The following is a 22,613-nucleotide window of genomic DNA, read 5'->3' as shown; positions in this document are numbered from 1 at the left end:
AGAAAAAAAACTGGAAAACCTGAAATTTCGAGAATGTTACACTTACAAAGTTTAAATTAACTTAGAAGAGTTACTCGAAGCTGCAGTATACTATTTTTTTCCTGAAAATTGTGATTCTGATCCAGCTTCTTAATTTAGGAATACAGTGCACAATCACTGGATGTTTGGAACTGGTGGCATGACAGCTTTATTAGAACCAGAACATCTTTAAGTTCAGACAGACAGGGATTCATCCAGGCTGCTTTATTCAGCTTAAGTTCATCTCCCTTTTACATAAAGTCTGAAATTAACTTCACAATTTGAGATATGATTTAGCCAACTGAAGCACAGATCCACAGACCCCTCATGTTCCAAGCCTGTCAGGGTAAGAGAGAGTATCAATAAAGAGTAGAGGAGGAGATACACGTGTTATTCTGATTATGAAGGACAAAACCTCACACTACTTACTCTACCAAAATAACTGTGCACAAAAGAAGTTACTGAAATATTAAGTGCCTGTATTTTCACACTCAAATTTCATGAGAAACAACTATTAATCCGCAAACCAACACAGAAATACTGTATACCTAAAATTACTAATGCTCACACCCCACACCATCTGCCACCAAGGCAGCACCGCCTTGCCATCCTCACAAGTAACTGCACTATTGCATCCCACAACAGAAAACGGATATGACTCATTCAAGTTAAATTCTAAACGCTTGACATGATGTCTGCTAATTGCAGCAAAAGGAGATTCAACAGGTCTGATAAGCAGGTCTGCATCTGGCTTTGTCAATGTAACTCCAGGTGGCCTGTGATACCTATGATTTCATTCTCAGTTCAGTTTTACAGCAGAAAGAATACCCTTGACTTACTGCTGCTTGGCACTCCCTATATGAATATATGAATACTCAAACTTTACTTCCGAAGGCAAACCATCTTTGCATATGATTTCAGTACCTAAAAGCCAGTTTTTACTTTGCTACAGGACTGATTTAGAATTACTGGAGTAGAATCTAAAAACCAACCACTGGGTAAGAGTTTTTGAAACTTCTGATGTGATGTTAAAGATTGTAGATGTTTTTCTCTGCTTATCAGAAATGATTCATACCTTAATCACCAGTGACCACAGCAGCAGCACATCGAAGCACAAACTCAGGAAATCTGAGTCCTCTCCTGAGTTCTAGCTACCGTCTCCTACCAAGCCTCATGTAAGTCACTTTACTCTCTATCCTTCTGGTTTCACTATCCTTACGAGTTTGCTATCTGTTCCCTCAATAAAATGCTTTAGTATCTGTAGATGAAATCGACAAGCAAACCCACAAATGGGAATGGCCAGCATCATAGCTGGTAGACACAACTTCAAAATAAAAGACCTGGAGCACTGTAAGTGTTGAATTTGATTCTGAAGTATCTATAAATGGACATTCACCAAGCTAGTACAGCTCCAAATTCCACGTTTAGAAAATAAAAAATTCTTGTTCCAGTAGCAGTTTTTGAAAAAGCACTAGCGCCATGGCTACAAATGGGGTCATACATTTAAGTGTCTTGCATAGCGTCCTATTTTTGAGTAAGAACAAGGACCAAAAGATTAGGAGCACAGTAAAATATTCTTCTTGAGAAAACAGATTACAAAGTAATCCATCACCTAGATTTCTTGAATCACAGCAGACAGCAAAAACTCGTATTAGTTGGCTCACAACTGAACCAAGGAAATAATACTAGGAGAAGCTTATGAACTCATCAACTCCAACTGGTGAAATCAGTGTTCCAAGAGAAAGTTTGATGACTGGCATAGGTGAGTAGAGCCAAAATGGTAGGAATGACAATCTGCATATTTAACAGGTGATTTATTTTACATTTCCATTCCTTCTGTATCCTATGTACAGGTAAAAATGTTTTCATTCCAAATAATTTCTGGAACTCAATTAATAGTCCAGTGGCCTGGTACCAACTGACTAAGTTAGTATGCAAGATCTAACTGTAAGATTCAACGCAGGCTTCAAGCTCCAATCAAACTGAAGTGATGAAAGGATAACAGTCATTTATGCCAAGAATAGAATTCTTTTTTCCTACTGATGTGAATAGGAAAGCTACACAGATGCAAATCTTTGAATAATTGCCAGCGAAATAGATATTCAGCCTTACACAAACTAAATAGCCATCACAGCTGGTAAGAAATGCATCTCAGTTTACATTTGTACAGTATTAACACTTGGATTCTCATGCTTCAGCCTCTTCAACTTCTACAAAGAAGAAAGAATTATTTAGGATTAAGAAGCATTTGAGACACTGAAAAAAAAAAGTGACAATAGCTACCACCTACTCACACATTCATTTTGAGAAAAGTAACCACTCTTTCACTCTGGGGAATACTAAGACTTGTCCAAAAATACCTCGATACAAAGGCCAGCACATTAAATCATGAAACTTACGAACCAATTCTGACAGCACTGCACAAATAATTTGCAATAGCATAAGTACAAATTAAACTTTTGAACCTTCATTTGTTTCCTTCCCAGTCAATCTTCTTAATTTTCCACACTGTCGGCTTTTTAGTATAATTGCAGTAATGCAGAGCAGTTATATTATGCTGAAATTAATCACTGAAAATTATTGTATCTTTTATCAAAACAGGAACTGAGAGGTACTCTCTCAGTTATGCCTTACTTGGACTGAAATGGAAAAATCAAACTTTGACATCATGTGTCGTCACAACTTTTAGCATGTTACACGCAGATACAAAAGAAAATGATGATCCATGCAGGAAAAGACACACAAATGCTGTACTTTCAACATAATTCTATAAGGTGGTTTTTTTGAAAGATTCCAACAGACAGCACATATTAGCAGATTATTTATTTGATGACTATTGAAGCCTAAGACTTGCAATAGCTATATACTACCCCTCATTCATTTTAAGGGCTCCAAGAAAGACTGAATTTGGAAGCTAAGACAGCTGCTGGAAGTGTGCATTATCTTTAACCCATTTTCCTGAATAGATACGGCACTGCAACTCTGCACACCCTCAGCTGGCAACACAAGCTTCAAGTCTCTTCAAAGCAGCACACTTGTTACATCTAAACTAGGAAACCAGTAAAGCAATCCTGATTCTTTAAATGTGCTCCTGACCCCACTTCTGCATGAGGGCTAAGTGGCCTGGAATGGCTTACGTCCCATCTTGAAGTTGCTGTGTTCAGACTGGCCAGTGGGAATGCTACTGACCCTGTACTAGTTGGCCCAGGCCAAAAGCATGCCAGAAGTGTTAACAATTTAACAGCACAGGCAACTAAGATGACTGCTCTTATTTGCTAGCAGACATGGTCACAAATATCAGTTCAAGTGGCAGAATCTTTGAACTTTCAGCTGATCAGGTGCCCTGAAGTTTTTTGTTCCAATACAGGGCAAAACATATGCAGTGTTTTCAAACCTTCTCATAAACTGAAAGTTTCTGAAAAACATCAGGCTGAGAGCACAAACAGCTGGCACAGCAAACGTGAAACACGCTCCTTAGCCAACCTTACCGGAAGATGAAAGGATATGATGCAACACACACTGAGGCAGGATCAAGAATAACGTGAAACCACACCTTTAGGCAATCTCAACTCAGGCTGCTGCAGTCCTTTTGGTCTGTCCTCTGGAATGCAACACTCAGCTCAGAGAACTTACTCAGTAGAAAGCTATACAGGGGTGAGTGAGCCATCAGATCAGCTACCTGACCTACCTCATCACTTAGCTCTCAACACTGAAAGCAGCACCAGGGAGAAGTGTTTTAGTCCAGTTTTTCACCCACTTAAGCCACCATGGGACTGCACCTCAAAAGGATGCAATATACTCAACTCTTCTAGCAGTCCTACTTACTGAGAGAGCAAGTGCATACAAAAATGGAATTTAGTTCTCACCCTGTTTAGCACTGCAGCTAGAGAGAGGCAGCAGTATACTCTCAGCAGGAGGATAATTCTCTTTTCTGATATTGATATACACATTGCAGTAACCGTCACCTTACTTGTATTTATTTATCAGCATTAAAGATCATTTCAAAATATGCCATGTGAACTAGGCCTTTTAGCATTGGAAGTCTAAGACAGTTCTACTGCAAAAGTATAGCTAGAAATTACTACAGCAGTAGCTCTAAATCAATAGTACCAAATCATAATGTACAAGGAATAAATAATTTGTCATGTTTCTTCTACTGAAGACGGGCACCTGCCAGTTTGCAGCCAGCCACAGCATACACTGAAATCCACTAAGGCTTGGCAAGTCTGCCTACCAGGAAATTTTTCCACTGGAGCTACTATTAAAGTACTTGAACAGAGAAGAGAGAGACAAAATATCAGGTTGTCAACACAACCATTCAAAGCAGAGACACTTCTGGGACACAGCAAACAAACCAAAATGCAAGCTGTTAAGCCACAAAAGGGACTGGAAGTTTTCCAGTTAAACACCCATCTGGCTGGGTCTGCCTGAAGTTCTCACTTTAGATTAGTCCATTTTCCTAGCATTTTTAATGGCATTCTTGCATCAGCTGGAAAAGGGAAATCATGGGTTCTGGTAAGAGAATTACTGGGAAGAATCCTTATTTTCTTGCTTCTTTTGTGGAACACTTTTAGAATACATACTTTTAGCACTTTCTCCATTTTCCTCAAAACTGTTAAATATGCCTGTGTCTTGAGGTATTTAAACCAACTTAAAACCACTTCGCACTTAACTGACCTCCACAAACTTTTGCTCCTATTAAGCCTCAAAGAAATAAGTGCATTCAAGTAAAGCTTCAATACAAGCGCTTTCAGTGGCAGAGACACTTGAAAACTCATCTGCAACCAGAGAGTTCTGCCACATACCTGAGGCTGCTCCAACAAAAAGCTGCTAGCACAGCTGGGTTGGGCTCCATCATGCAGTTTCAACTTTGGACAATGCTTCACATATAGAGTCCAGCCTAGGAAAAGGCTTGTGCAGAACACAGTGTGCATTACCCATCGCCAGCTCTAGCCCAGGCCAGAGGGCTTGCTCCCTCATGCTGAGAGGCTGAGGAAGTACTTTCCCTACAGCTCTAGATCTGGACTCTGCAATGCCATGTCAAGCTCAGACTTCACCACCAGAGATAGCCTTCTATGGCTGTAGAAAGTCAGGGCAGCACCCATGTGCTGCCCTTGGTCTGCAGAGCAAGTAGAAGAGGAAAACAACCAACCAACCCACCCACAGTCCTCTCCTCACTCTAATCTAGGGGTAGCAAAGAATGTAATCACAGAATCCCAAGGGTTGGAAGGGACCTCAAAACATCATCTAGTGCAACCCGCCCTGCAAGAGCAGGGTAACCTAGAGTACATCACACAGGAACTTGTCCAGGCGGGCCTTGAATATCTCCAATGTAGGAGACTCCACAACCCCCCTGGGCAACCTGTTCCAGTGCTCTGTCACTCTCATAGTAAAGAAATTTTTCCTGATGTTCACATGAAACCTCCTATGCTCCAGTTCACACCCATTGCCCCTTGTCCTATCACTGGACATCACTGAAAAAAAACTAGCTCCATCATCCTGACACTCACCCTTTACATATTTGTAAACATTGATGAGGTCACCCCTCAGTCTCCTCTTCTCCAAGCTAAAGAGACCCAGCTCCCTCAGCCTCTCCTCATAAGGGAGATGTTCCACTCCCTTAATCATCTTTGTGGCTCTGCGCTGGACTCTTTCAAGCAATTCCCTGTCCTTCTTGAACTGGGGGGCCCAGAACTGGACACAATAATCCAGATGCAGCCTCACCGAGGCTGAGTAGAGGGGGAGGAGAACCTCTCTTGACCTACTAACCACACTCTTTCTAATGCACCCTAGGATGCCATTGGCCTTCTTGGCCACAAGGGCACATTGCTGGCTCATGGTCATCCTCCTATCCACCAGGACCCCCAGGTCCCTTTCCCCTTCACTACTGTCCAGCAGCTCAGCCCCCAACCTGTACTGGTACATGGGCTTGTTCTTCCCCAGATGCAAGACTCTACACTTGCCCTTGTTGAATTTCATCAAGTTCCTCTCCGCCCAACTCTCCAGCCTGTCCAGGTCTCGCTGAATGGCAACACAGCCCTCTGGTGTGTCAGCCACTCCTCCCAGTTTAGTATCATCAGCAAACTTGCTGAGGGTACACTCAGTGCCCTCATCCAGGTCGTTGATGAAAATATTAAACAGCACTGGTCCCAGCACTGACCCCTGAGGGACTCCATTAGTCACAGACCTTCAAGAACAGCCCAGAAGCAGGCAGCGCTGCAAGATCCCAGCATTTCCACAAAGACAACAGCACTGGCTGCATCAGCCTGCTCCAGCAAGAGTAATGACTTTTTTCCCCTCCTCCCTTGAGAGCTGCAGCACTGGGGAATATGCTCCTTCCTCCCCTACACAGTCATCCTTTAAAAAAAGAGTAATTTGTATAACAATGTTATAACTGTACAGAGTATTTTGGAAGTGCCACTTTCTTCCTGGTTTGCTCTGCAGTTTCTCCTATGCTTCATACGTGCGACATTCACTAAAACTGGAGTTGTTACTCCTGGTTAATAAATCATTAAAATCCCCAAATTCAATGACAATGGCAAAAGACATAAAAGAAATAAAAAACTCCAGCAGAAATAAAATGAAACTAGAGCCACCAAGGTTTTGAGTCACAGTCTCAAAACAAACAAATCTTTCAGAAGTTCTGTTCCTCTCCAAATTAACATACACTCATAAAAAACAGTTGTGGAAAGTAGAGTCACATAGGCTTCACAGTCTTGAAATGTGAATAACATACAAATATTGAAGGTATTTATCAGGGATGTTTACCTTCTGAAATAAGCTTCATCATCATAAGCAAAGCAAATAGTTTCTACACAGAAGTTTGCATGATTTGCAAGGTCACTGAAAACCCTTGGAGGAGAATACATGTTAAAGGACTCCAAGTATCGCAAGGCGGACATAATGAGGTATGACTATATGAAGTACCAGAGGAGTTCAGCTCTGCAGAAAACAAAAGTTGAAAGCAACTTCAGAGAAAAAACAGAACATAAATAAACAGGCCTTCAGATTATTTACACAGGTAACAACTGTTTTTTTCTAGTGAAAGTGACTGGGACAGTGTCACTGAGCCTTTTGCGATAGCACTGGACCCAGGAATGATGGCAGTGTTCGGAACTGACCAAATTGCACTCTCAAGGAGATCTGGAAGAATTCCCAGTTCTTCACACCAACCACCTGGCAAAAATTTCTCATTTCCAACTGTGATTTGGAAGATGAGGTTACGTTCAGGAGGCAAACAGTTTCTTCCCCACAGATGCCACATGTCACTTCCACTGATGGCATGAGCTGCAAGGAGCAAGTGACAGGATGCAGCACACAGCCAAAAACCCAGCTTTCACCATCACACCACGTTATTGCCACCACATGGAAGCAGAACCAGTTGTCAGCACACATGCTTTCAGATTAAAGTCCACCCATTTTCATATTGATCACCCACAAATATTCCTGGAGGAAAGCTGAGAAACCTTATCTTAGATACTGCATTGAAAGGCTGTAATAAACCAACGAAACTCAAAATTATGGCACACATCTCTCATGCTTCCCCTCAGAGATATTTTTCTAGAGAGAAAAAGCACTCCTATCACACTTTTAAAAGTGTGTGTACCTGTAAAAACCACATTGAAGGTGGAGCAGTGGAAGTAGGAGCTTTAATCTTATGGGCGTGCCTCTATGATGGAGTTATACGAAGCACTTTGCTATCATGTCAGCATAACTGGATAACTTTATCCCAAGCACAAGCAGCCCCACTTCAGAATCACAAATGAAATCCTGCAGCGGTACAACTGTTCCTTTCCTCTTGCTACCTTAGTGTCTCTTCCTTGTTCGCACCCAGGACCTTCTGTGCTTTGGTGAAACAACTGACAATTGGCACTCTTGCATGTCACAGAACACAATTCTGTTTGCAGCATTTAAGTAAATGGGAAGGTGTTGGAGAACTTTCAACTCTTGTAATTATTTAATCTGCATCTCCACACTTCATGGGACTGCAGGTTTCAGTCTATAGTCCCTAGAAACCAGGAAGATTGCACTGAAAGCAGCATTACACCTGCATCGGGCAGGTATTGTGCAAAGGGAAGATCAGACAAGACTCCCTGCAAGAGCTGCGGATAACTATTCTATGAAGACATCACTGAAAAGCTGTCCTCATCAATGAAAGCACCAGTTGCTTACTCACCCAGAGCACACTCTCTGCAAGAGACACCCACTGATGCCATCAGCAAGTCCCACAGCAACACACTTTATTACAGTACGGGAGAAATACAGGGCCAGATTTTTACAAGGTTCCTAAATCAAAATAACATTTCTTGCGGAATTTGAAAGAGTGCTGATTCCCACTGACTTCAATTGAGTCAGTCTGTAGGAAATCTTTAAGCTCCATGTTGCATCTGAATGCATCCAAAAGGTTGTGAGTAAAGGTGGACACAATTTTGAAGAGAATGTAATCCTGGCATGCCGTTGTTATTAGCCGATCAGCAGTTCTTCATAACTGAAGGATTATATCTGCTCCAGTCAAGGCATAAATTTGGTCTCGGAGGGAAAAAGAAAAAAAGTAACATACACTAAAAAGAAGCAGCCTGTGCCTGCATGTCAAGCTCAGCCTGAGGTTCATTTTCTCTTGGAATACAAACAATTACAAGCTTCTTACAGAAATCCAGCCATCAGTGATTATCAGATTATTCCCCAATTGTCAAAACAGATTCTGCTGTCATCTATCACAAAAACACCATGCTGTACAAGATGACTTCCCTGACTGCTTCATATGTCTTTCTCATTCTAACAAATGCTATACTTCTCTGCGTGTATCCGTATCACTGAATATGAACTCCCTGAGAAGCCATACAAAATAAGTGATAGGAGACCAGTATGGACAGTGGATGTTCCGGCACAATCTAGAGCAGGGAACCTGCAATGAGAGATGGGAATCCCAGCAATAACTTCCATTTTATTATCCACAAATGTGCAAAATCCCTAAAATTTTTGCACCACTGAACTTATTCTTAATTATTTTCTCTGGGTATAACATACAAATACAATTTGCAGGTTAACTATGCATGCAAATACAGCAATTCTAAATTGTGACTGTTCCAAAGGGCTGGGGGAAAAAAGGAACAAGCTTTAAATGATCAGCACTACAGAATACCCTTAAAACTCCGGCTTTCTCTACTGAGAGACAAAAGAAAATGAACTGCCATAAAACTGAAGATTTCAGTAGCTTAACTTGATTTTACATAAAATCATAACAGACATGAAAATTTACTGTGGATAATGGTGCTCAATTATGCACCACTATGCTTTTTCTATTTTTCCCTTGATCCTCTAGGCTTTAACACAGTTTGTTTCATTTTGTTGTCACATACCACATTTACAACCTTTTGTATTTTGTTTCTTTGCTTTAGAAAGCAACTGAAAAGAGAAGTCAAATTCTTATCATAGTTGCGGCAAATTCAGGAGTCATTTCTGTATGACACATCCTGTTCGGAGCTACAGAAATACAAACTGCAGAAAAAAAAAAAAAAATCAGTCACAGGCTTTCTTCTGCATCACTCTCAAAAGGCACTTATCTAGCTCCATTCAGCCTTTACTCCACTGAGGAATATACTTTCATGATGTCTACTCAAACAGTAGCCTCATGATGAGTTTTACATCTTTACGGTATTTTAAGATACCCTAATAATTTCATAACCTGCCTTTCTCCCACAGTATTTGAAAACTAGTTCTAACACCCTGTCCTGGGTTCAGCAGTAGCAGCCATTTTTCTCCTTCTTAGTAGCCGGTGCAGTGCTGTGGTTTTGACTTTCAGCCTGGGAACAATGCTGGTAACGGATGGTTTTAGTTGTCGCTAAGTAATGTTTACTCTGACCAAGGACTTTGTGAGTCTTATAGTCTGCCAGGGAGGAGGGGAAGTCAGGAGGAAGCAGAGACAGGACACCTGGCCCAAACTAACCAAAGAGGTATTCCATACCACAGCACGTCATAAACTGGGGGGAGTTACCCAAAAGGCCCAGATCACTGCTCAAGTTGAGCTGGGTATCGGTCGGCAAATGGTGAGCAACTGTATTCTCTTCTCTTGTAATTTCCCTTACCATTATTATTATTGCTGGTAACAGTAGTGGGTTTGTTATACCTTAGTTACTGGTCTGTTCTTATCTCAACGGGTGAGAGTTAGTTACACTCTTTCAATGCTCCTCCCCATCCCTCTGGATGGGGGGAAAGTGGGTGGGGGGAAGTGAGCCAGCTGCTGCATGGTCCTGAGTTACTAGCTGGGCTTAAACGAAGACACACCCTGATGCTCTTAGCAGAGGAGGTAGTATTTCAAAAGCCTGCAATTTCCAACAATCCAATGAAAGCCTGGATGTGGACTGTCTATCCAGGTGTCTCACCAATATCACTAGGATATTTAGTAAACTAGTACTGCAAGATCATTTATTATTTACATTACAGAAATGGCTGGAAATTCACACTAGTATCATGCATCTGTGCTGAGGGCACAGCTAGATGCTGTGCGAGCCTTTCATCTCAGGGAGAGACCTGAAGAAGAAACACTCAGGTGTTTCAGAATGAAATATTATTTTATGTTGAAGATGTGCCAAGTATGTGTTTTAGGTTTCTAATGATGCCTTTTATTAGAGTCCCCGATGAATATCCAGAGTCAAAAGGAGGTTTATAGCCCACCCCATTTAAATGTTACAATATGTAACACGTTCAGACACAAAGACTTGGTACTTACGTACTTCACTTCCCTGACATGTATGATATCTTGAGAGTATGGCTCTCATCATCAACTCTATTCTGCACACCATCTGTATTACTAAACTACATGGTCTTGCTCCGACTCATCATTTGCAACAAGTGCTGCTGAAATGCAACTCGAGTTATACCGATATAACTGATATAAATATTTTTTTTAGTAGATGCCTTTGACTCTGAAATTGGACAAGAATAACGCATCAGGATAATTTCTGCTGTCTTAGGGAGAATTATCATTTGGAACAGGGATTCTCTAGTCACAATGCTATAAAAACAGTAGTGGTGATTCAGCAGCACCTGGAGAAGTGGGGGTTGGGAGCACCAAAAACGTAAAATAACTGATGGATGCAAGCACTGCATAATCACAGAAAGCATATGCAGCATTTCAAGTGTCTGACAAAACTGTGAGTGAAATGAAAAAAATGATAATCTGGAAGTACAGAGAAAAAGAGGTGAAGCACACCTAATCATTCTGAGATACAACATGGAGTAGAATAAAGCTTGCAGTTACTCTCTGTCTCTGGAAGTGACATTTTACTCCTAAAAACAGTTAATACGGTAGGAAGCATGCTGCTTTTTTTTTTTTCCTTCCCCCCCCCCCTTTTTTTACCATAATTGCTAGAATCAAGAACATTAGTTTTGAAAGAACATCACCTCTTTTGGGTTTAAGAGGAGAACCTGCATTAGCATGTCAGAGTCACAGAACTTCCAGGTAACTTACATAAAGGCATATATCACTTCAAAAAACAATTTAGCATCATAGAATTTAGCGTATAAATTTAACACAAAAGGAAGAAACTGCAAGAATGCATTTGAGCCCTGGTACTGCTTTACTGCATTTCTGTATGCCTGTAAATGTATATAAATGCACCATTCACAAACGTTCTTTTAAGTCTGCAAAAACAATTTAGGTGTGGAGCTAAGTTCACTTCCAAGCTAAGTTCACTTTCACACAAGTGACTGTACTGTTTTTTCCAAAGATTTTGTCCCTTTATATGCCAAGACTCTCCTCAAGCACATTCTACAGTATGTTTCTAAGCCCAGTAAGCTGACACTGCCAATTTCCAGCCCATGCCTGCATGAATTCTAAAAGCAATGATGCTGAATTCCAGAAACAAATAAACTAAACCTATTTTACTATCTCTCATTTGATGAACTCCATTTTAGTCAATCATTGCTGTTCTGGGGAATTATCTCACTGGCCCCACACAACAGCGTTAGTATAAAATACTCTATGGGTCGCTAATTTATGAAACTTGAGCATAAGAAGCTGAAGACAATTAAATTCCCCAATATAAGACAACATTAAAGTTACAAGGAGATATTTGTATGACTTAATATGCTTAGCTTGAAAACCATCCTAACACAAGTGACTGTGCAGATGAGAAAACGCAGATCCTCCTCAGTCACTGTGTAACCTCTCTCATCTTCCATCAGTCAGTCCTTCTGAGATCGTTCACAAAAGTCAGAAGGCTTGACTTTGTGCTTCTGACAAAATTGCCATTCTTCCAAAAATTTAATTTTACATCTTTGCAAGATGAAGATATTCTGCAGCTTAATCCTGTAAGGCAGACAAGCAGGAGGAACACACACCTGAAGAGAATAAACTAAGGAGTCTTCTATCCATGAACTATGAGACAACGCAAGTTTCTCCAAGAAAGGATTTAAGTTACTTCAGAATAAGGCAAATTTCCAATGAAGTTTCTCTCTTACTACTTAAGGTGTATCTCCCCCAAGCATGAGATCAGCAACTTCTTCAAGAAGAAAAAAGCACAGCTTTCACCTTTACAGTACTGTACTCTGCAGATCATTCCAATACCCTCTTTATTAGTTAGCCTGGTTTTAACACTTGCACACCACCTGTCTTGCTAGTCAACTGAACACTCACCCCTAATTTACCCTGCCCTTTAAAATCAATACAATTTAAAAGTAAAATGCCAGATTACAAGATAAATAAGGCATTTATTAAATTGACAAAAAACTGATTAATCCTAAAAAGCTTGTGTGAAGAAATTACCTTGACATAGAGCACCTCCCTCCCATGAAGAGTTGACGCCAATTATTGATTCCTGCTTTTCTTTCTTTTTATGGTAATTTTTCCTTTTTTATTTATTAAATACACTCTGTTCAGCTAGTCCTTGATGCATTTGTGTAATACAAAATGTGTAAAAGATCTGCACATCCTAATTCGAACTGCCTAAAAAAGATGGGAAAGAAAATTAAAAATGCTTACCCAAGCAAAAGAAACTAAGTACTCAGCACTCATTTATGGCTCAGTTTTCAAAAGGAAATGAGCAATTTAAAAAAAAAAAAAAAAAAGGAAAAAAAGTCAAATCAACAAGACAGGCAGATCTGTTCATTATAATGTAGAGAAAATATCATTTAATTACAATATGAATGGTTAGTAACCATGACTATCTACTACACTGTAGAAAGGCTTCCCTGCTAGTTGTTGGCATGTCTTTAATTGCCTGACTCTTTAAATATCCCTGAATTGTTGAGAAATTAAGCCTAATTTAAGAGAGACCTACAGCAACTTAATACAACTGGGGCAAAAACAAGCTAACAACACCACCATAACTCTAAGTATCCTCTTTGTGAAGCAAAAAAAAGCCCTTGAGACAGTGGATCAAACCCACATACATTGAGTTTTGCAATGAGTTGGGCTAGATTTTCCCCTCTTCACTTTATTACCTTTTTAAGTGGAGGAAAAGGTGATAAATGTCTGACAAAAATAGATGTTTAAACACTTTTTCAATGGTTTCTAGGGTTGATTTGACACTTGCTTCTCAAGAAGCAATTTTTTTTTCTCTGAAATCAAGCAGAATTCAAACCATGCAAGCAAAAATACTAGAATAGGCTCATTCATAATATTTGATGCTTAAATAGTCCAGTTATACATAGCTAAGACCTACCCACTAGTCATATGCACTGCTAATTATGTCTCCACATTTAAGGACCATCGGTTGACTGAAGCTGGCAGATTATTAGTAGGCTAATCTACATTTAGAGCAGGTGATGAGTATTTACACCTGAGATTAGATTTTATTTAATGCTCCTTGAAGCTCTCTTTGAAGCGGTGAAAGGCATGAAGTGAACCTACATCAGAGGTCAGCAAGAGTTCACAGTACTTACACAAAGCAGAAACAAGGTATTAAAATGGGAAGGCTTGATGACTGACATGTTATACTGTAACTCTTCCCCCCCCACACCAAATCATAGTTGATTTATATGCATTATGAGAGTTGAGGTTTAATTCATTCAGCTATAAACTTTATTTTCTGAACCTTCATGAAATCACATCATTCCTGACTCTTGTAACTTAGTTGGTCTTTACAATAAGTCTAGTAAGACTTAGTATCTTGAATATGACAAATTAACTATCACCTAATTTGAAATTACTTTTACTGACTTCTTTTTTGACATTCAGTCATGCTTGTACTATTTTTCCACACTACTTTTTAATAAATAATGTAGTGTGCAGACATTTTTTAAAAAATATTACTAATATCCTCTTTGATCACTGAAAGCAAAACAGCAAGAGAGAGAGCAAGAAAGGTAATAGGAAAGGAGTCCAGGTCACCTACAAATGTACTGCCCTACCCCTTGTTAAAGCAGTTAAAAAGTAAAAATAATGAATCTGTGCAAAAAACCCAGAAAATAATGAATCAGTTTCACCCTCCATGACCTTTCTGGTTTTCTTCCATCTTCATTCTTCAGCTTACACAGCTTCTACTCTTTAAATGCAACAGGATTAAATAAAATGCAACAGGAATAAAGAAACAAGTATGAAAACCTCACAGTTTCTAGACCTACATTCAGCATTAGAGCCAGCAGCACAATGCAGTTTCAGGACTGCAGCTGGTTTATGACTCCTCAGATCAAACAGTACAAAGTGGAGCAGACACAAACTTCTACGTCCTGCTCCGTTTAAGTCCAGAGGCTGAATATGATGAACCCTCTTAGTTCTTGACATGTTTATGGGCTTTGCTACTAAAGCAGAATAGCAAAGTATTTTTCCTGTTTTGCAACATTTGGATTACATTCCCACAGCTAAACACTACTGAAAGAAAAAGTAATGTTTTCACGTTTACACAGTTTGCTCAAAAGCCATTGAAATAAGCAAATGATATTACATAAGTGTGCAGTTATGTAGCACTATATGCCAGACACCTACTGCCAGAATGAAAAGGGGCCCACTTCAAGTCAAATCTCCCATTACAAGAAAAGCCTCCATGAACTGCCGAGACTCCGCCTATAGCACAGCTCAGAGTCTAAAAATTAACCGACCTAAGAGGCACAAAAACATCACGGATAATTCAACTCTGTGGCCTCACTACGCAACAGCTTCCACAACAGAACCAACAGACTCTCAGGTTTCACCTGCCCTGGAATGAAAAGGTGTCAGGGTGCCTGAAATCTGAAGTAGTTCTCCACTTGTGGAGAGTATAGGATCCATATAGAAGCTCTGTGGCCTTCCACCTGTGAAGACGGCTCCTCTGACTTCCAAGAATACTACCTCAAATGACACAGCTCTGCTACAGGCACAAGAAATAGGTTGTGACTGCATGCTTCAGAATCACCCGCCTCACTGAACTGAAAGCTGCATTCCACAAAGCAAACCTTGAAGAGTTTCAGGGAGATGACACCCATATGCATGTCCCTGCCCAACAGTCTTCTGTGGAAACTGGCTACAATATCACCAGCGTTGAGGTTTTTTTATTTGTTTGTTTTCTTTCTCTTCCCTTCTCCCCAGGAGAGGAGGAAACTACAAGATCAGTCAAAACTTTTTAGATGCTTTTTCTTGCATCTGTTTCACATACACAAAACCCACACCACACAATAACCTTAGAATTATAGGTCAGGTCAACTTCCTGCTTTTGATTTAAGGCAAAAAGACACTAATTCAGTACTATGACTTTAGCTGTAAGAAGTCTTTCCAAATCTAGTAAGAAGGCTTTTTTTTTTATGTTCCATGTTCATACCATGTATCTGCCGATAACATAAAAAAAGACAGGGAAGTTTTTTGTTACAATTTTTAAAAATGGGGTCAAGCAAAACATAACACAGAACCTTGGGTCACACCACACCTTCAGATGGAGCTATGACAGTTCTACAGCAGAGAAGCTTGCAAACCGGGGTGAGAGGATGCAGTAGGGGGGCGATTTCTGTGAACTAACCGGATTGGTGAGTGTAGCTCTTCGTTCAAGCCAATCCATCATAAACGTTTTATGCAACCAGTACCAGAGGCATAAACTTCCAAGTACAAACACACGGAGCGCCCCAGACACTGTCAGAACCAAGAAACTGTCGAGCTACAGCTGGTGCCAGATCTGCATTTCAAAGCTCCCGGGGCCTCGCAGCTCCTGCCTGTTTCAGGCAAAGCTCAGCGTGTTGTGGTAAAAACTCGCAACCCTGCGCTCTGCTGGGAGACTGGGAGAAAGAAAGCTAGGTCATGTTTAACCCACGGGTAAAAATCAAGCGCTGACAAGTGCTGATTCACAGCGCGCTTGCTGACGGAGCGCTTCTCCTCCAAAACATATCAGCGGAGGGGACAAAACCAGGCTCTGACTCACTTTTACCTGTTCACGGAACCGCCGTGGCCGCCGGAGGGTGTCACCGAGGCGGGACGGTGGCAGGGGCACCTCGGGTCTCGGCCCCCGGAGGACTGGGCGGCCGCCGCTGACCCCTCAGCGGGGAAAGCACCGCGCCTGCTCCCGCCGCCCCGCGGTGAACTCCGGGTGGCTGGGGCCCGAACTCTCACGGCAGCGATCAACCCCGGCAGGTCGCTCTCACCTGCGTTGTAGAAGCGGTCCAGCACGGCCGTCTCGCCGAAGTCGAGCTTGCCGAAGTGCAGGGTCTCCAGCGTGGCGCCCACAGCCTCGCATGCCTCTCGCAGGCTCTGTAAGGCGCCGCTCTCTGCCGCCAGCAGCGGCCCCTGGCTCGCCTCGTTGATCACGTAGGTGACGGCAGTCCGCCGACCGACACCCTTGGCCCGCGTCGAGATGCCCGACCCGGCGGTGCCATCCTCAGTCCAGTCGGGCAAGAGGCTGCGGGCGCCAGCGTCGGCTCCCTGCGCCCGCCGGCCCAGCGGTTCCTCGCTGGTGGGGCTGGGCACCGGCAAGCTGATGACCCCCTCGCTGCTGTCACTCATCCCGGCGCAGGAGACGCCGCCGCCGCGGCGCGTCCCAAGGTCTGTGGCGGTGGCCAGGGTTAGGCGGATGCCATGCTGTGCCGCCCGCCCCGGAACGGTCCCGCCGAGCTGTTAAAGACAGCGAGAGGCGGCCGGACTGAAGCGAGAGGCCCCCTTGGGCGGTAACGAGGGCTGCCGGAGGCGGGGAGACGAGCTCAGCCTCCCTCGGTGTCTGCCGCCGGCACCATGCCGCGCCGCTCCCGACCCCCCGCAACCTACAGGGGCTGCCCGGCGAGCCGACCGCCGGCAGCCCAGCCTCCTTCCCCCGCCTCCCCTAGGACCTCGTTCTTCCTCCGGCCGCTCCGCTCTCCGGGGCGAGATTACTCGACCGCAGGGAAGAACCACTTGTGCGACCGCTCTTGGGCGCCCCAGCTTTTGCCAAGCGGCAGCAGCGAAACCACTGGCTGCGCGGGCTGAGGCGGCCCCAGGGCCGGACGCCTCCCTCCGGCCCCGCCTCCGGGCAGAAATACCTCTCCCCCCTCCTTCCCGCATAACGTACGCCGCATATCGAGTGGGAGCTCTCCGGGAGGGGGGGGGGGGGAGCGGCGCCGCGTCCCCACGGGACTTTTCGGCTCCCTGGGCGCCCCTGTGAGGTGACAGCCATTGGAGAGGGCCGAGGGTGTCTGGAAGCAATCTGTCAAGAACAACTCGAAATGTCTGATAATTAGTGAAAATATCCCTTCTACAGAAAGAAACGAAGAAGTTGGGATAACTAGTACGTAGCCAAAGGCTGAGCTAACTTTGCAGGGTAGGCCTCCTAAGTCCAGGGAGAGGGAAAAATCCTTTGATACTTGAAATACTATGTGGTATGAAGGGAGAACATTCCAATCTTTCAGATGATTTGCAGGCCAAGAGTGAATGTCTAAGGAATTCAGACGGGGTTGGAGAAGGAAATGACATTGAGGCATTTGAAGTGTGTTTTTAAATAGAAATGCTGTGAAATTGGCTTACTAAAATTTTTAAATTCTTAGGGGGTTCTATTAAATATTACAGGAGAAAAAGAAGGAAAAATAGTACTCTATAGTTACATTTGTATGTCATATCAGTAGCTCTGTCCTGTTAAAACTGATGTTGATAAGACTAAGCAGGAAGCCTGCTCTTGTATCATTGTTTTCCATGATCTCTGTAGACAGAGGATCAGTTCTGGAATAATTAGAAAATTAGTCACTGCAGTACCTTCAGTCGCTCTGTTTGCTTTTGTGTTGAGCAGTCCCCTTTTTTGATGAGATATGCCTGGTATTTGCTTCTGCTGATAAGAAACGGGTAGAAGGGGTGGGAAGATGGCGAGGAAACCAAAGACTCATTTCTTACAGGGAAAGTTAATATTTGCTAAGCGCCAGATACAGTAGGTTATTGTTTCTTGCTACAGTCTGAATGGCAATCGGTGTTTTTCTAAATTATGTCGTTTTCCACAAAACACAGATTCAGTGTTAATCCATTCAGCATTGCAGTTACATCACCTTACAGGAAGCAAGAACAATATGTCCCTGTTGCTCTCAAGAACAGCCTGTGTTTGTCAACTACAGAAGGAAGTCATAGACTGAAAGGAGACGGAAGCAGCATGCTATTCCACTTAGCATTACTGGCTCGTGAGGCTTGCTTCACCATCAGCACCATGTCTATTCCAAATTCAAGTTAGTTTTTCTGTTGATTTGGATGGGAGTGAGGCTTTACCCTAAACAGGGGGAAAAAACATTCAAAATGCTTTTGAATATCAAACACAAATTGCCCGTATTTTTGTAAAGTGGAAACACATCTTTTAATGTGTAAACTCCCTGAAGTAAGCGATTAGACATTTAGGAGCTCTTGCGTTTTAACGTCTGATTAGATGATAATTCCAAGGATTGAAAAAAAAAATAAAAAAACCAAAAAAACACCACCTCATGTTTTATGAGAAATACTCTTACCTTGTTCACTTGTTTCTAAAGGGCTGTAAGATTAACATCTTTAGCACCAGATGATTTGCATATAATCACAACTGGGTATCGCCCTGTTCCAACTCTGTTTTTTTCTAAGGACAAAACTTGTAGTGGGTAGCTAGCTGGAAATTTTTTGAAATAACAACTCATTCTTCATTATGTTTTTACAGCTATACATCACTGGCCTCTAGGTTTAACCACACTTATAATTTTAACATCCAAGAATTTGCCAACTTTCTTAGTTGCAAATATAAATGCATGATTACACTGAACATTTAAAGAAGTTTTTAAGTATCACAAAGGGTCACTTAAATGGAGACTGCTGATCATGGAACACTAGTAACACGATCAAGCTGTTTACCAAATTATGGCATGGTGCACATAAATGGCAGTCAGCAAATGCTGAGGGAGCAGTGCAGATACATCACTGGGTTTGGGTATTTCATCAGTCAGAACTGTCCTTGGAGCCCTTGTCTGATGAGCATGGTGAAGAATGTGCACAATTCTTGCTTTATACCCTTCCCCCGCCCCCCCCCCCCCCCGAACAACTCTCATGTTTCTTTCTAAATCTCCTCATCTAAATATTCCTCTGCTCTAGTGTCTTTCCTCCTCTTGCTTATTTTGTTCCTTTAAACTTCCAGAAAAGTCTCCATGCTAACTGCTTTTTCCTTCCAACTTCCACAACCCTCATTTTCCCTTTGCATTCATTCCTGCAGCCCCCTTGGTTAATTTCATATGTTTATTTTCATTGTTGCCAGTTTTGCAATCTCATCATGACCCTTGGGAAACTAAATGCTTTCCTTAAAGCTTCAGCTGATACAACTTTAATGACTATATGGGAATTTCAGCTGGGAACGAACATCTCTATGTTTCTGTTAGTCAATACACGCTCACTATTGTAGAAGACAATATTGATGGCACGAAGCCTAATGAATGGTTCTATAACTAAGACAGAGAAATGTTTACTGCAGTCTGTGAATATTTTCAGTTTTTTAAGCTACCAGTCCCTGCATGTGAGTGACACTGAGCTCACAATCTGGTAGAATTCTCTGGTAGAAAGCTCTTTTACATTTGTTTAAGTACTTGGACTCAAGCCTTCCTGATTACTGTTTGTGTGGCCCAGCAAAGCTTTTGGAAGGATTTGTGTATACAGCAGTGATGGTCACCAACTCACCTAACCTAGTTGTCAGCTGGCAACCTGAGGAAATGAGGGACATGTTAGTAACAGAACAGAGTTTATTGGATTTAAAAGAGTGGTCAACCCAGTGTGAGGATATTGCTGTAAGCATCTCAATTACCGATTTAATGCTAACGCGGAGTATGAATGTGAACTGAAAAGTTACAGCCTAAGCAATTTTATTTTATTTTTGATTCGTTGAAGTGATACTGGTTTAGGAATAAAAAAATCTCGGTGTAGTTGCGGCATTCCGACCCAGAACCGAAGGCTCTCAGTTGTACGTGGAACGTGGCTGCCACCTACCGCTGCACGGGGGATAAACAGTGTCAGCCGGTGGCGAGGCCGGTTTCAATGGCTGCATATAAAATAATAATAAACAATGTAATAAAATGCTCCTGTGGTTGCTGATCCTTCATGTTTCTTGAATTTAATCAGCTGCGCAGGAGCTGAGGAGGAAACGCTGTCATGTTTGTCAGCTTTGTCGGGCCCTTCTCTCTTTGCTTGAAGATATCTTTTCTTTCTTTAATTGTTACTTCTCTCTGCATTGAAATCTTCCTACACAAATACTTCCACTCGCTGTTACTACTTTGCTTCCTACTTCTAAATATCTTGAAAGCCTGAATTTACAGGTTTGCCTCTGAAAAAAAAATTGTTTTGGGAACTAGTCCTTCTCTCAGGACTTCCTTGTAACCTTTTATCCACTTCCTGATCTTGATGTCTACAAAAGTTCTTTTAACCTGTCTTTAAAACAAAGCTAGGCCACTGATAAGAACAACTTCCTGTTTGTGTAACCTCTTTGTGGAATTTCACTCATTACAAAAGATCAACTAGATTTGAAAATGGACTTGAAACCTTTACAATACTCAGATCTATCAACGATAAATTGTCCATAAACCAACTGGACTTACACTACCTTCAAGCACTAGACTCCCAAACACCACCTCTCAAATAGCCATGTCCAAATCAACCTACTGCACCTCAACAGTGGCTATGATTCTTTTCAAATGTTGTTACTGGTACTCCAGCTGCAAAGAGCAATTACTTTAAAAAAAAAAAAAACAACAAAAAACCACTTTCTCTGAAAATTGTCTACAAACTTGGATTTTGAAAATATACATTGATTAAAAAAGATTCCACAGAGGCTAAAATCAGTGGAATTTGGCCTGTAGTAGCCAATTCCGTAAGGTATTCCATTGCCCCAGGGTTAAAATAACTAATCTCATATCGTGTCTGTCAATAAATTAAGCCTATAAATTGCCAGTTGTGAGGCTTTGGGAGCTGTTGTGATAATCCCAATGATACACTAAATTGAGCTTCACTTGCAGTGGGTTTGGATTGATTTGATTCTAAAATCCTGGGGACTGTTCGATAGCATATTTGTTTTCATTTTTACCATGAGATCAAGAACTGTCTAATTAAGGGATCTGCATTTGAGTGCCAATTTAAGCAATTTGTGTGGCTTTACAGTAGATTTTGTAGCCAAGGTTTAGTTTTAAATATAAAGCTGAGTAGCAAGAGTATGTAAATATCCTCCAAGCTCCATGATGTAACCTTGATTAAGTAATCTAATGTGCCTTTGCTCCTTTGCTTATCTTCCTAATGTGTAAAATAATACTTTTACATTTTTATCTTTACACTTATGGGTGGGTCACTAAAACTAATTAGGGTAGTCTGTGTCCAACTAGAATAATTGTTGTATTTTAAAGTTCTTTAAAGCATATGCAGGATAGAATGTAATAAAAGCTGCAGCTGATGCTCTGCTGACTTATTTCCTAAGCCTGACCACCACTCCCTACCCACTTCCTTTCAAAGCCAAAATTCTCACTGGTTTGAACAGAATTTGTCATGGGTGTAAGAGATCTTGAGTTTGTTCATAAAAGGGCATTTAGCACAAGGGTATCACAAGATATGCATAAATATGCAGATAAAACATGCAGATCTATCCAAGAAACTAGAGGATGAAATACCTACAATAGCTTTTTGAAAGGAAAATGACAGGTAACATACATACTTATACTGTAATTGAGACATCTCATGTTCAAGCTGCTGTACGCACAACAAACAGATGTATGTCTTAGTCGAAATACAAAAGAATGGATTATGTCTCAAGTTTGGAAGTCACCTCTGTCTCACCAGACAGGTGATTTTGCACAGTTGTTTATGATGAGAAACTGGCGGCTAGTGGCCCAAAGCCTGGTCGGGGCCACGTGACCTTAACCGCAAATCACTGTGTATGACAACCTAAGAGTACCAAGCGATGAATTTCTCAGTAGCCCTCCTAACTTTGCAGCTCTCCCCTGAAGCGGTCAGAGGACAAAACCACGACGGACGAATAAGCTACCGAGGCCCAAGGCCGCCGCCACCACCTCTACGGTCGGTCACAGAGGGACCCATCAGCCACGGCAGAAGGGGACGACCAGCGGCAGCTTCCCTGTGACCCCGGAAGGGGGTCTCTGAGGCAGCAGTGAAGCCCTCTTCAGCTGAGTCCGCCAGCGGGGCCCAGGGGCCGCCCCTTGCCATCGCCAAAGATGGCGGCCCCGGCACCGCACGTTCAGCA

At 42.1% G+C, this 22,613-nt stretch overlaps 1 protein-coding gene across 1 annotated transcript in view; it reads right to left on the bottom strand.

The window, feature by feature from the left end:
- Positions 1 to 17,474, bottom strand: part of MAP3K5 (mitogen-activated protein kinase kinase kinase 5) — a 102,537-nt gene extending 85,063 nt beyond the window's left edge. The window contains exon 1 of the mRNA XM_061474904.1: positions 16,564 to 17,474. Within this exon, the coding sequence (XP_061330888.1) occupies positions 16,564 to 16,921 (358 nt within the window). The 5' untranslated portion in view covers positions 16,922 to 17,474. The remainder of the gene's footprint in view (positions 1 to 16,563) is intronic.
- Positions 17,475 to 22,613: the final 5,139 nt, after the last annotated feature.

The sequence above is a fragment of the Pezoporus flaviventris genome, unplaced genomic scaffold (genome assembly GCF_033815535.1).
Source record: "Pezoporus flaviventris isolate CSIRO_AGI_PZ_B2104156 unplaced genomic scaffold, CSIRO_AGI_Pfla_v1 ptg000081l, whole genome shotgun sequence".
Lineage (NCBI taxonomy): Eukaryota > Metazoa > Chordata > Aves > Psittaciformes > Psittacidae > Pezoporus > Pezoporus flaviventris.
This window is presented reverse-complemented; position numbering and strand designations above follow the sequence as displayed.